The sequence below is a fragment of the Scyliorhinus canicula genome, chromosome 2 (genome assembly GCF_902713615.1).
Source record: "Scyliorhinus canicula chromosome 2, sScyCan1.1, whole genome shotgun sequence".
NCBI classification, from domain to species: domain Eukaryota; kingdom Metazoa; phylum Chordata; class Chondrichthyes; order Carcharhiniformes; family Scyliorhinidae; genus Scyliorhinus; species Scyliorhinus canicula.
In genome coordinates this window covers 195,978,553-195,992,673 of record NC_052147.1, presented here as the reverse complement: position 1 = coordinate 195,992,673, position 14,121 = coordinate 195,978,553, and the positions used below count along the sequence as shown (strand labels likewise).

The window sequence follows — 14,121 nt, the reverse complement described above, 5'->3', positions numbered from 1 at the left end:
CCACAGGTCACTGAAAGTGGCAACACAGGTGGAGAAGGTAGTCAAGAAGGCACATGCATACTTGCCTTCATCAGACAGGGCATTGAGTATAAAAATTGGCAAGTCATGCTGCAGCTGTATAGAACCTTAGTTAGGCCGCACTTAGAATATAGTGTTCAATTCTGGTGGCCACACTACAAGAAGGATGTGGAGGCTTTGGAGAGGGTACAGAAGAGGTTTACCAGGATGCTGCCTGATGTGAAGGGCATTAGCTATGAGGAGAGGTTGGATAAACTTGGTTTGCTCTCACTGGAACGATGGATGTTGAGGGGCAACAGAAGTCTGCAAGATTATGAGGGGCATGGACAGAGTGGATAGTCAGAAGCTTTTTCCCAGGGTTGAAGAATCAATTCCGTGGGAACATAGGTTTAAGGTGCGAAGGGCAAAGTTTAGAGCAGATGTGCGAGGGAAGTTCTTTACACAGAGGGTTGTGGGTGTCTGGAACTCCCTACCAGAAATGGTGGTGGAAGCAGATAGCATAGTGATGTTTAAGGGGCATCTTGACAAATACATGAATAGGATTGGAATAGAGGAAGATGGATCCTCGAAATGTAAATGGTTTAGGTTGGTTGGGAAGCATGGTCGGCGCAGGTTTGGAGTGCCAAAGGGCCTGTTCCTGTGCTGTACCTTTCTTTATTCTTTAATATTTCTTTTTGAAGTGCCTTACAATGGTCAGTTAGCTCTTTGAGATTATCCATGCTTGCTTCCATTTCTTCCTATCTGAATCCAGCCAATATATCTCCATAGTGGTTTCTGCTCCCTTTCTCACAAAGTTATCTGCGGGATCTCCCAAGCATCCATCCTTGATCTCTTATTTTTCCTTAAATTAGGTCCACTTCTCAGAAAAATCAACTTGCCTCTACTCCTACCTTGTTCCTCTTAACTCCCATATCTGTCTCTGTGTTGTCAAAGTGCTTACCTAAATTCAAGCCTTAGATGAGCCATAACTTTCTGCAGCTCAGTATTGAGTAAGATAAAGGCGCCGCCAAATGGTTTGCAGCTTTGCCACTGACTCTATTCCTTTTTCCAGCCACTCTCCCAGGTTGAACCAGACTATTCGCAATCTTATCACTTAATGTAATCCTGCTTTAAGTTTTAACCCATAGTCATTTTCAACATCTTACCACTTACTCCCGCCTCCACAACAATGCCTGGATCTACCTGTGCATCAGCTTCTGTGCTGAATTCTTAATGCATTCCTTTATATCCTTCCAACATTCACTTTTTTAGGTTCCCATCTTCTTCTTCAAGGTTCTGCAAATTGTGAAAAATGTTGCTGCACACATCCTGCACCCCACTGAATCTCATTGTCCAATCAATGTTGCCCTTACATTACATTTCCAATTCATAGTGAATGTATTATCCTTATCACTGGCTACAAATCCAACCATGAACTCGCTTCACCCTAACTCTAGATCTACATTCTCAAGGGTTCTATGAGTGTTCAAAATTAAAGATAAGGGGCTAGATCTCTTGTTGGGTGAGGGCAGGGCAGAGGTAGAGCAGGTTTTCAGGGGTGGGAAGACATTGGATGTAAATCCTGACGGCATTTTGCTCTCAATTCAGTACAATGTGGCCGGAGAATGCCGGGAGAGGACTGCAGCGAGCCACCTGACAGTCTCCGCGCTTCCCAGAATTCACTGGAGTGTCGCGAGATGTCGGAGTCGGAACTCTGCTCTAAACGGGCGGGACTGAATGACGTTCACAGAAGTAAGTCGTAAACCTACTTACGATCTACCTGCGCAAGATTCACCGGCCTCCCTTGATTCTTCGGCCACCCCAGGGAAGCTGCAGATAGGTGCCGAACAGTGTCAATCCGCACAAAGGTGGATGAGGCAGAATGGCACCCGGGGGTCTCCAGGGCCTCCGGAGACCCCAGGGTAGTCAGGGTAAGTGCAGGGTGGCTCCTTGACCCTCTCCCTGGAACTTTGGCACCTTGGCACTGCCCAGCTTGCACCTTGGCACTGCCACCCTGGCACTACTAAGGTGGCCAAATACCACTGCCAAGTCAGCGGGAGCACTGCCTGGGTGCCAGGATGGCAATGCAAGGTTGCCTGAGTATCAGGGTGGCACTGCCAAGGATCAGTGGGAAAGGGAGCCATGCCCATAAAATGAGGGTGGAGGGGGGTTTGGTGGAGGAGTGCAGGGCAGGTAAGTCGGGGCCTCCGGGAGGTTAGAGGAGTGATGGGTGGGGGTCCTAGAAGGAAGGGGGTGCTGAACCGGGGCTTGGAGCGCCTGAAGAAGGGAGACCCTGAGGGGCCCTAGAGCTTGGTGTCCTCAATTGGTTGGTGTGGGGTAGGGTCCATGTGTGTGGGTGACATTGACCATGGATGGGGGGTGTGGGGCACCCAGAAGCTCCTTAGAGATCGGGGCATCCTTTCAAAAGGGCGGCCTGATCCCCGAGTTCAGCTCCCCAGTGCTAAAAAAAATTCGAAGTATGGGTTAAACCGGTGAGAAACTCCCCAGGGCCCAAAAAAATGACCAAGTGTCATTGAATAGCAGTGGGGAACTCGCTGGTAGAGCCATCGGGAAACTCCCTGAAAAACCCACCACAACATAAGAACTAGGAGCAGGAGTAGGCCATCTGGCCCCTCGAGCCTGCTCCGCCATTCAATTAGATCATGGCTGATCCTTTGTGGACTCAGGTCCACTTTCCGGCCCGAACACCATAACCCTTAATCCCTTTATTCTTCAAAAAACTATCTATCTTTATCTTAAAAATATTTAATGAAGGAGCCTCAACTGCTTCACTGGGCAAGGAATTCCATAGATTCACAACCCTTTGGGTGAAGAAGTTCCTCCTAAACTCAGTCCTAAATCTACTTCCCCTTATTTTGAGGCTATGCCCCCTAGTTCTGCTGTCACCCCCCAGTGCAAACAACCTGCCCGCATCTATCCTATCTATTCCCTTCATAATTTTATACGTTTCTAAAAAAATCCCCCCTCATCCTTCTAAATTCCAACGAGTACAGTCCCAATCTATTCAACCTCTCCTCATAATCCAACCCCTTCAGCTCTGGGATCAACCTAGTGAATCTCTTCTGCACACCCTCCAGTGCCAGTACGTCCTTTCTCAAGTAAGGAGACCAAAACTGAACACAATACGCCAAGTGTGACCTCACTAACACCTTATACAATTGCAGCATAACCTCCCTAGTTGTAAACTTCATCCCTCTAGCAATGAAGGACAAAATTCCATTTGCCTTCTTAATCACCTGTTGCACCTGTAAACCAACTTTTTGCGACTCATGCACTAGCACACCCAGGTCTCTCCGCACAGCAGCATGTTTTAATATTTTATAATTTACATAATAATCCCGAATGCTGTTATTCCTACCAAAATGGATAACCTCACATTTGTCAACATTGTATTCCATCTTCCAGACCCTAGCCCATTCACGTAACCTATCCAAATCCCTCTGCAGACTTCCAGTATCCTCTGCAATTTTTGCTTTACCACTCATCTTAGTGTCATCTGCAAACTTGGACACATTGCCCTTGGTCCCCAACTCCAAATCATCTATGTAAATTGTGAACAATTGTGGGCCCAACACTAATCCCTGAGGGACACCACGAGCTACTGATTGCCAACCAGAGAGACACCCATTAATCCCCACTCTTTGCTTTCTATTAATTACCAATCCTTTATCCATGCTACTACTTTACCCTTAATGCCATGCATCTTTATCTTATGCAGCAACCTTTTGTGTGGCACCTTGTCAAAGGCTTTCTGGAAATCCAGATATATCACATCCATTGGCTCACCGTTATCTACTGTACAGGTAATGTCCTCAAAAAAAAAAAAATTCAACTAAATTAGTTAGGCACGACCTGCCCTTTATGAACCCATGCTGCATCTGCCCAATGGGACAATTTCTATCCAGATGCCTCGCTATTTCTTCCTTGATGATAGATTCCAGCATCTTCCCTACTACCGAAGTTAAGCTCACTGACCTATAATTACCCGCTCTCTGCCTACCTCCTTTTTTAAACAGTGGTGTCACGTTTGCTAATTTCCAATTCGCCAGGACCACCCCAGAGTCCAGTGAATTTTGGTAAATTATCACTAGTGCATTTGCAATTTCCCTAGCCATCTCTTTTAGCGCTCTGGGATGCATTACATCAGGGCCAGGAGACTTGTCTACCTTTAGCCCCATTAGCTTGCCCATCACTATCTGCTTAGTGATAACAATCCTCTCAAGGTCCTCACCTACCATAGCCTCATTTCTATCAGTCACTGGCATGTTATTTGTGTCTTCCATTATGAAGACCGACCCAAAAAACATGTTCAGTTCCTCAGCCATTTCCTCATCTCCCGTTATTAAAACTCCCTTCTCATCCTCTAAAGGACCAATATTTACCTTAGCCACTCTTTTTTGTTTTATATATTTGTAGAAACTTTTACTATCTGTTTTTATATTCTGAGCAAGTTTACTCTTATAATCTATCTTACTCTTCTTTTTTTAAAATTATTAGTGTACCCAATCATTTTTCCAATTAAGGGGCAATTTAGAGTGGCCAATCCACCTAGCTTGCACGTTTTTGGGTTGTGGGGGCGAAACCCATGCAAACACAGGGAGAACGTGCAAACTCCACACGAACAGTGACCCAGAGCCGGGATCGAACCTAGGACCTCAGCGCCGTGAGGCCGCAGTGCTAACCCACTGCGCCACCATGCTGCCCCTATCTTACTCTTCTTTATAGCTTTTTTAGTAGCTTTCTGTTGTCCCTTAAAGATTTACCAGTCCTCTAGTCTCCCACCAATCTTTGCCACTTTGTATGCTTTTTCCTTCAATTTGACTCTCCCTTATTTCCTGAGATAAGTACAGTCGATTTTCCCTCTTTCTACCATCCTTCCTTTTTGTTGGTATAAACCTTTGCTGAGCACTGTGAAAAATAGCTTGGAAGGTTCTCCACTGTTCCTCAACTTTTCCATCATAAAGTCTTTGCTCCCAGTCTACCTTAGCTAGCTCTTCTCTCATCCCATTGTAATCTCCTTTGTTCAAGCACAAAACATGAGTATTTGATTTTACCTTCTCACCCTCCATCTGTATTTTAAATTCCACTATATTGTGATCGCTCCTTCCGAGAGGATCCCTAACTATGAGATCATGAATCAATCCTGTCTTATTACACAGGACAAAATCTAGGACCGCTTGTTCCCTCGTAGGTTCCATTATATACTGTTCTAGGAAACTATCACGGATACATTCTATAAACTCCTCCTCAAGGTTGCCTTAACCGACCTGGTTAAACCAATCAACATGTAGATTAAAATCCCCCATGATAGCTGCAGTACCATTTCTACATGCATCTGTTATTTCTTTGTTTATTGCCTGCCCCACCATAATGTTACTATTTGGTGTCCTATAGACTGCTCCTATCGGTGACTTTTTTGCCTTACTATTCCTGATTTCCACCCAAATGGATTCAACCTTATCCTCCATAGCACCGATGTCATCCCTTGCTATTTCCCAGATGTCATCCATAAATAACAGAGCTACACCACCTCCCTTACCATCCACTCTGTCTTCCGAATAGTTTGATACCCTCGGATATTTAACTCCCAGTCTTGACCATCCTTTAACCATGTTTCAGTGATGGCCACTAAATCATAGTCATTCACGATGATTTGCGCCATCAACTCATTTACCTTATTCCGAATACTACGAGTATTCAAGTAAAGTACACTTATGTTGGCTTTTTTACCTCTGTTTTGAATCTTAACACCTCTCCTAAGTTATATTTTCTCTTAGCACGGTAGCATTGTGGATAGCACAATTGCTTCACAGCTCCAGGGTCCCAGGTTCGATTCAGGCTTGGGTCACTTGTCGTTGAACCCATATCTTCATGTAACAACCTGCCGCGACGCTTACCATTAATGTTTTTACTTCCCGTTTTATTCATTTTAGTATTACTGGGCCTATTCACTGAGCTCCCCTCAGTCACTGTACCTTGTACTGTCGCCCTTTTTGATTTTTGACTATGGCTTCTCTGCCTTACATTTTCCCCCTTACTTCCTTTTGCTTCTGTCCCTGTTATACTACCTTCCAACTTCCTGCATCGGTTCCCATCCCCCGCCACATTAGTTTAAACCCTCCCCAACAGCTCTAGCAAACACCCACCCCGAGGACATCGGTTCCAGTCCTGCCCAGGTGCAGACCGTCCGGTTTGTACTGGTCCCACCTCCCCCAGTAACTCCCTTTGAAATTTTGGGAGAGAATCGGGCCCCTTGGGGAGATTCAAATAGGCGCAAGCAGCCTCTAAAATAGACACACTTTGTGTCCACCACCAGACTACACAGTGAAAACTGGGCTTTACACAGAATTCCAGTCTCCAGACGCCATGGGTTACATCCCAGAGTTGGCCCTTAAGTGGTCATTCATAAGCCACGTCAGGGTCATCATTGGCACAAGGATGGATGGGCCTCTCAATGCCTTCCTTGCTGTGGGAAAGCTCTGCTAGCATTACGGGTGGAAAAATACACAAGATTGGGAGAGTGGGTGTTTAGATTTTGTAAAGGAGTCTAATCCTCCACTGTGAAAATTATTTTCAGCATGATCAAGGAAAAAAGTGATGTCAGAGAATGCAAGCTGCTGAGATAGGAGGTCAGGTGTATGATCACCTTGTATGATGGTGATACCAGTCATGGAAATGGCAGTCAAATGGTTAACTGAAAGGTCAAATAGAAAAAAGTTGTTCTTAAATTTTAGAAATTAAATCCAGAAATATATGCAGAAAATTGAATGTGTAGTTAACTGAGGGGATGTGTGGTTGCAAGAAGGAAGGCAGGTGCATTCCCAGTCTGGACAGAGAAAAAAACTACAGCATAAGGCTTCTCAGGAGGCATCGAGATAAATAATGATCAATGAAAATATTTAAAGGAATCAAAGACAATTAGATTTTAGTTAAACATACAATTGTGAAATATATGTTTTAATCTTAGAAACATAAATTTGATTGCTGGATATTTGAGTGTAAGAAAAAATACAACAAACAAATTAATTCAAAAACATCTTGAGGGGGACTTTCCGGCCGTTCTCACTAGTGAGATCTTCCGGTCCCGCCGAAGGTGAACCCCCACTGGCAGCGGGGGCTGGGTTCAATGGAAAATCCCATTGGTCCCATTGCTGGCCAATAGCGGGTTTCTTCCCCCGCCAAGAAACATGCCATGGGAGGCCCAGATAATTCCCCCTCCATTATAGGATCATATGACATAGGAGCAGAATTAGGCCACTCTGCCCATCGAGTTTATCCTCCATTCAATCATGGCTGATATTTTTCTCGTCCCCATTCTCCTGCATTCTCCCCATAACCCCTGATCCCCTTATTGATCAAAAACCTATCTATCTCTATCTTAAAGACACTCAGTGATTTGGCTTCCACTGCCTTCTGCAGCAAAGAGTTCCACAGATTCACCACCCTCTGGCTGAAGAAATTCCTCCTCATCTCTATTTTAAAGGATTGTCCCTTTAGTCTGAGATTGTGTCCTCTGCTTCTAGTTCTTCCTACAAGTGGAAACATCCTCTCCATGTTTACTCCATCCAGGCCACGCAGTATCCTGTAAGTTTCAATAAGATCGCCCCTCATCCTTCTAAACTCCAACGAGTACAGACCCAGAGTCCTCAACCGTTTCTCATACAACAAGCTCTTCATTCCAGGGATCATTCTTTTGAAACTCCTCTGGACCCTTTCCAAGGCCAGCACATCCTTCCTTAAATACGGGGCCCAAAACTGCTCACAATACTCCAAATGAGGTCTGACCAGAGCCTTATGTAGCCTCAGAAATACATCCCTGATCTTGTATTCAAGCCCTCTCGACATGAATGCTAACATTGTATTTGCCTTCCTAACTGCCGAATGAACCTGCACTTTAACCTTAAGAGAATCATGAACAAGGACTCTTGGGTGATTGAGTTAATTCTCATAACTAGAGTGTGATTTGCCTTTGTTTCTTTCAACCAATTAGAAGGTCTGACACCAAATACCATAGACACGTGCACTCAAAGTATTTTATCATAATAGGGATGATACCTAGTTTATAGATATTTACAATATTTAATTATGAGTTTTCTAACAAATTTTATAAAGAACTACCATGATTTTTACTGTAAACAATTAGAAAAAATAAGACTATTCTACAGTATATAATTTATTCAGTATGTTGTTTAATTTCATCATACCTGATACCGTAAGCTTTGCTTTTGATGTCTTTTCCCCGGCCATAAATGTATACTCTCCTTCTTCATCCTTCATTATGTCCAGTACAGTCAGTCTGTAAATTTTGCCCTTTGCCTCTATCTTGTATTTGGGACCTGTTTTGAGCTCTTGGTTCCGAACTATCCATATGACATCAATCCCAGTGTGAGACAGCTCTGCTTCAAAAGTAATACTCTGAGTCTCTGTGCAGGTCATATTTTTAAGTCCTCTGACAATTTGAATTCCTATAAAGGAAAGACGCAAATCCAAACTTCAGAAAAAAAATACTCATAAACAAAATATAAGTTTCTTACAGCAGTTGATAGTAATTGGTCACGTACGTTCAACTGTTAGATTGCAGCTTGTTTCAGTTTTTCCAATGACAAGTTTATAGCATCCGTCATCTGAGGCAAATGACCTGCTGATGACCAGACGTTGCTTAGATCCTTTTGCTACAGTCTGTATCCTGTCACCAAGTTGAATTGGTTGGTCATTGAAGTACCATTTCACAGAAGTGATATGTGCAACTGAGACTTTGCACTCTAACACTGCCTTTGTTCCCTCAACAACGGTAAGGTCTTTAAGAGGGATCACCACTTCGATAGCTGGAAAGTAAAGAAAACATGGCTGTCATTTGAAAGTCACTAGATACCACCTATTAAATGAATGAGACATTATAATGCTGAAATATTTTTTTAAAATAACACATACACTGCACAGTTAAACGTCCAGATGTTGAAAGGTCAAAATCAGTGGCATGAAATGAATATTTTCCAGCATCTTCTTTTGTTGCATCCTCAATCAGCAACATATGTAATGTTTTGTCTATAACAATGTGAACACGTTCATTCGCCTGGATATCTTGACCATTCTTTTTCCAGATACCTTCAACATTTTCTTGAGAGAATTTTACTTCAAGTTGGGCAATATCACCTTCACAAATGTTCTGGTCTCCAAGGTCCTGAAGGATTGTCACTGCACGTGCTGCAAATGAAAAAGATTACCATTGTTAATAAACCCTTGCAATGTTTCTAAAACTGTTGAATTTATCATCACTGGGAATGCAATTCATTTTCAAACGAAATGTTTTATTGGAAAATAAAACATGAGTTAATTAGTACCATTTAACCTAAAAATTAACTTACGTTTCATCTTCAGATTGCAACTTGTCTTTTTGCCTTCAATGACAAAACTGTATCTACCCTGGTCTTCTTTGACAACATCTCTAACTGTTAAAGAATGGCGACCACGACGAGATGAAATATAATATTTATTACTAGGTTGGATCTCTACATCTCCTTTGTACCATTTTCCTTCAGCATCTTCACTTGAAAAAGCACATTCTAATTCGCCTGAGAATAACTCTGGTACTTCTAAGTCCACAAGCTCTTTGGTGAATTCAAGAATAGTTCCTGTATGAACATTAAAAAAAGTTGAACTTTAATCCATCATTGCACTATTTTATATCTTGACTTACATAATGCAATTAAAGAGTAAATTCGTCAATTCAGTGCTCTCAGTCAAAAGCCATGCCTGATGGAACATGGGTCAGAGATCGAGCTACAACATTGCAGTATAAAATCTCCAAACTATTATCCTTTCAAATGGGGTTTCCTGCAGGGAGTGTTGGATCAGTGAGTTTACAAATGCAAAAACAACATGCATTTATACATCGAGCGGCATGGCGGCACAATGGTTAGCACTGCTGCCTCACAGTGTTAGAGACCCGGGTTCAATTCCGGCCTTAGGTGATTGCCACTGTGTGGAGTTTGCACGTTCTCCCTGTGTCTGCATATGTTCCCTCTGGTTTCCTCCCAGAGTCCAAAGTTGTCCAAGATTGGCTAAATTGTCTCTTTGTGGCTCTTACGGTTGGTGGGGTTACAAGGATTGGGTGGGGTTACAAGGATTGGGTGGGAAAGTAGACCTAGGTAGGGTGCTCCTTTAGAGTGTCGGTGCAGACTCGATGGGCTGAATGGCCTCCTTCTACTGTAAGGATTCTATGTTAGCACCTTTGAACGCCCCAGTGCACTGAACAGGTATCAGAAAAAAATGACACCAAGCTACATCAGATGATATGATACAGAGAGAGATGGCCGATGAGGTAGGCTTTAAGGAGCATCATAAAGGAGGACGCAAAGGGAGAGGGCAGGGAGGTTCATGGAGAGAATTGCAATACTTGGGGTCTGACAGCTGAAGACAAGGTTGTCAATGCTAGGGAAAGGGAATAAGAGTTGCGCAAGTGGCCATAATTGGAGACAAGCAGAGTTTTTGGAGGATTTAGGCATGGGAGTTACACAGATAGGATGAGATGAGGACACAGAGAGATTTGAAGGCCAGGATGAAAAATTTAGATCTAAGGTACTATTGGACAAGGGTGATGGGAGAATGACACTTTGTGCAATTTAGAATATGAGCAACAAGTTGGGTGATTTAGCAGGAAAGCACTGGACTATTTAAGTCTTGATATGAGCAGATGGGCTGAGGCAGGGACAGAGTACAATTATGGAGTTGGAGGAGGTGACCGTGATGATAGAAATTATATGGGATGAGAAGCTCAGCTCAGGGTTAAATAGGATGCTGAAATTGTGAGAAGTCTGGTTCCGGCTCAGGCCAATGGCCAGGGCAGGGATGGAATTGGTTGCTAGGGAATTAATTCTTGAAATTGCAGGAAATTTCTGCACAACCAATATGGGACATTGGATAATCAGAGTGACAATCACATACAGTGGAGCAGACAAGAGGGGGTGGTGGTGAAGATGAACTGTACGTCATCACTGTACATGTGGAACCCGATTTATATTTCATTCTTTTTAAACACTTGTAGGAGGAATGTTTGAGTAGGTAGGGCCTGTACCCATTGGAGTTTAGAAAAATGGGAGGTAATCGTATTGAATCTTATGATGCACTATCAATTACGACGAGACGAGAGTAGAATGTAATTGAGGCTTTATTACACAGAGATGTGTGGCCTCCTACAGCAGCTGGCGAAATGGTTGCCGTTCGGAGAGCCCACATATTTATATTCTGCCTGCTGGGCAGAGCTGGCAGGCAGGGATCTACCCCTGTACCTGTAGTACAGGGGCCTCACCGTAATATCCATATCTACAATATAATACAACAGTGGTGACTACCACATCTTACAAGATTATGAGGGAGACTTAAAAGGTAGAAGTTGATAGAATGTTTCCTCTCATGAACTCTGGGGCAAAGCTTAAAAATAAGGGGTCACCTATTCAAGATGGAAATTAAGGAGTTTATTTTCTGGGAGGTCTGTTAGTCTTTGGAATCTCTTCCACAGAGAGCAATCGAAGGCTGTGTCGTTGCAGATATCCAAGGCTAAGTTAGACAGATTTTTGATCAACAGGGGAGTAAAGGGTGGAAGGCATGAAAATGGAACGAAGGCCACAGCAGACCAGCCATGATCCTATCCAATAGTGGAGCAATCTCATTGGGCCGAATGACCTACTCCTCCTCCAATTTCTTATAACTTTGTGATCTTATCATCACCAGAAGCTGACAGAAGATTAGCTTTCAGTTTGCATATAAGTATATATAATCTATGGTAAGTTAAAATGAAAGCAGGCAGAAAAATGGTATTAATTTGCAGTAAGTATGGAATTTCCATCAATGCTTTATTTTGGCTCTGTACCTTAACGAACTGATATTATGGAGCGAAAAAACATCAACATTCAATCATAACCCATGTTCTAAATAATTAACTCTTTCAATTACACTTTGTATGCTGTCTATTGTGATGCAGTTACTTAGTTACTGTTTTGCAACTCAAGCATCTTTCTTACCTTCAACAATAAGTTTTGCTGTTGATCGTATTGAAGAGTCTTCAACAAGAGCACAAGTGTACTCTGAAGCATCAGTCATATTAATTGTCAATACAGACAGGAAATGAACTTTCCGGTCAGAATGCATTCGATATTTGTCACCAGAGAAAATCGGGACGTTATTCTTATACCATTCTACTTTTATAAATGGTTCTGACAATTCACATTCAAAAGTTGCCATGGTGTCTTTCTCTTTTGCATTGACATCATGCAACTCCTCAGAAAATGTAATCACTTGCTTGGCTGAAAAATGGCAAGATGAAAAATCTGTAAATTACAGGAGGCATAATTTTTAAAAAAACATACATCTAGCATTTAGTAGATAAAGTTAAATACCTTGTACAAGCAGGAAAGCGTGGCTTGAGATTTCACCAACAACATTGATAGCTTTCACCATTATACTGGCAGAATCTTCAGGGACAACATTTTGAAATACAAGTTCACAGACATGGTCTTCAGGCCAAAACCAGTAAATTCGTTCAGTTTTTTCAAGTTTTACACCATTCTTAAACCATTGGCATTCAGGATCCGGCTTGCCCACCACTCTCACACGGAAATGACTTTCATCTCCACGAGCCACCGTCTGGCTCTGAATACGCTCCAAAATTTTGGGTGCCTCCATACTTGGTGAAAACTGAATCTTATCTGGTTTAAAAGTTGGAATGGTGACAGTGCCTTCAGGAGGGTATAGTTTCTTTTCCTCCTCAGGTATTTCTTTGGTCCAATGGAGAAGTTCTTCCTTTCTTTTTCTCAGCATATCTTCATAAGCTTCATCCTTTCTCCGTGATTTGAGTTCGACTGCTGTAATGGCTTCATAATAACCTTCTTCCTTTCTACGTTTAAACTTGCTACGTAGTTCTTCGGTCTCCTCTGTTAGTTTCGCATGAACAATTCTTTCAGCCTTTTTAAGTTTCACTACTTCTTTGGGCGCAGAATCTGCTGGTTTTTCTACCTTAATGACTTCAAAAAATGGCTTGGCAGGCTCTGATGGGCCCGTTTCTACTTTCTGTTCAGGGGCTCGCCTCAAAATAGACCTGAAATCTTCTCGTTCTGTTATTTCTAGCTTCACTGTGTGCTCTACAACCCCTTCAGGATTTTCTGCCGTAACTTTGATACTACCTGAATCATATGATTTGCAGTCAACAACTTCCAAATAATAGATGCCATCATACCTTAGCCTAAACCGCTTGCTCTTGCGAATAAGTTGTCCATTAAGATACCAGTTGACCTTTGGTTGAGGATAGCCGATGACACGACACCGGTAGCGTGCTATTTCACCTTCCAGCACTCTTGCTGGTTCTGGGAACAAAACTATTTCAGGCTTTGTCTTCTCTTTTATCAGTTCTGCTGAAAGGCCTGTAAGTGCACCTTCATGGGCTAGTCTTTCAAGTTCTTCAATTCGCTGCATTCCTTTTCTGCCCTCAGGTAACTGAGTTTCTTCAACAAGACTCTTTTCATCTTTTACAATGAGAGTTGCTGATGTCTGATCAGCACCGTACTTGTTTGTAGCTCTACAGGTGATGATACCACTGTCCCGGGGATATGCTACTTCAAAGTCAAGACTACAGTATCCAAATTCATTGATCATGTGAAGTCTGTTCGCTGCAGCAAGAGGCTTACTATCAAGCAACCATTCAACAACCATTGTTGGATCACCAATTGGTGTCAGTCTACATTCAAAGTGTGCCGGTCCAAAACATTTGAGCCTCACAGAACTGGTCTTCTTTTTGAAATGGGGTTTCTGTTGTTTTTCCTTATCATACAAATCACCTTCCTCCCACTGTTCCTGGCCGTAACGCAAATGAAGGGGTTCTAGCTCGGGAGCTGATATCTCCTTAGCTTTATAGGTCCCCTTTGGAATGATTAACTTTCTTTCTGGTTCAGGTTCAGCAAATTCAAGTTCAACATTAAGTTTACACCTTGTTGTGTCACGACCTGCTTTATTGATGGCAGTTGCAGTATACCAGGCAGCATCATAATTTGCTGCAGAATCAATCTTCAGTACTCCTTCTCCTTTAGTTCCTTCAATCCTAAATTACAAATA

The 14,121-nt window shown here is 42.7% G+C and overlaps 1 protein-coding gene across 1 annotated transcript in view; it reads right to left on the bottom strand.

Annotated features, from left to right (window-relative positions):
• The window catches only part of LOC119961858 (titin-like), a 408,409-nt gene that overhangs the window by 355,968 nt on the left and 38,320 nt on the right, over positions 1 to 14,121 (bottom strand). The window contains 6 exon segments of the mRNA XM_038789292.1: positions 8,223 to 8,483; positions 8,580 to 8,843; positions 8,950 to 9,222; positions 9,384 to 9,650; positions 12,039 to 12,320; positions 12,414 to 14,107. Of these exon segments, the coding sequence (XP_038645220.1) occupies positions 8,223 to 8,483; positions 8,580 to 8,843; positions 8,950 to 9,222; positions 9,384 to 9,650; positions 12,039 to 12,320; positions 12,414 to 14,107 (3,041 nt within the window).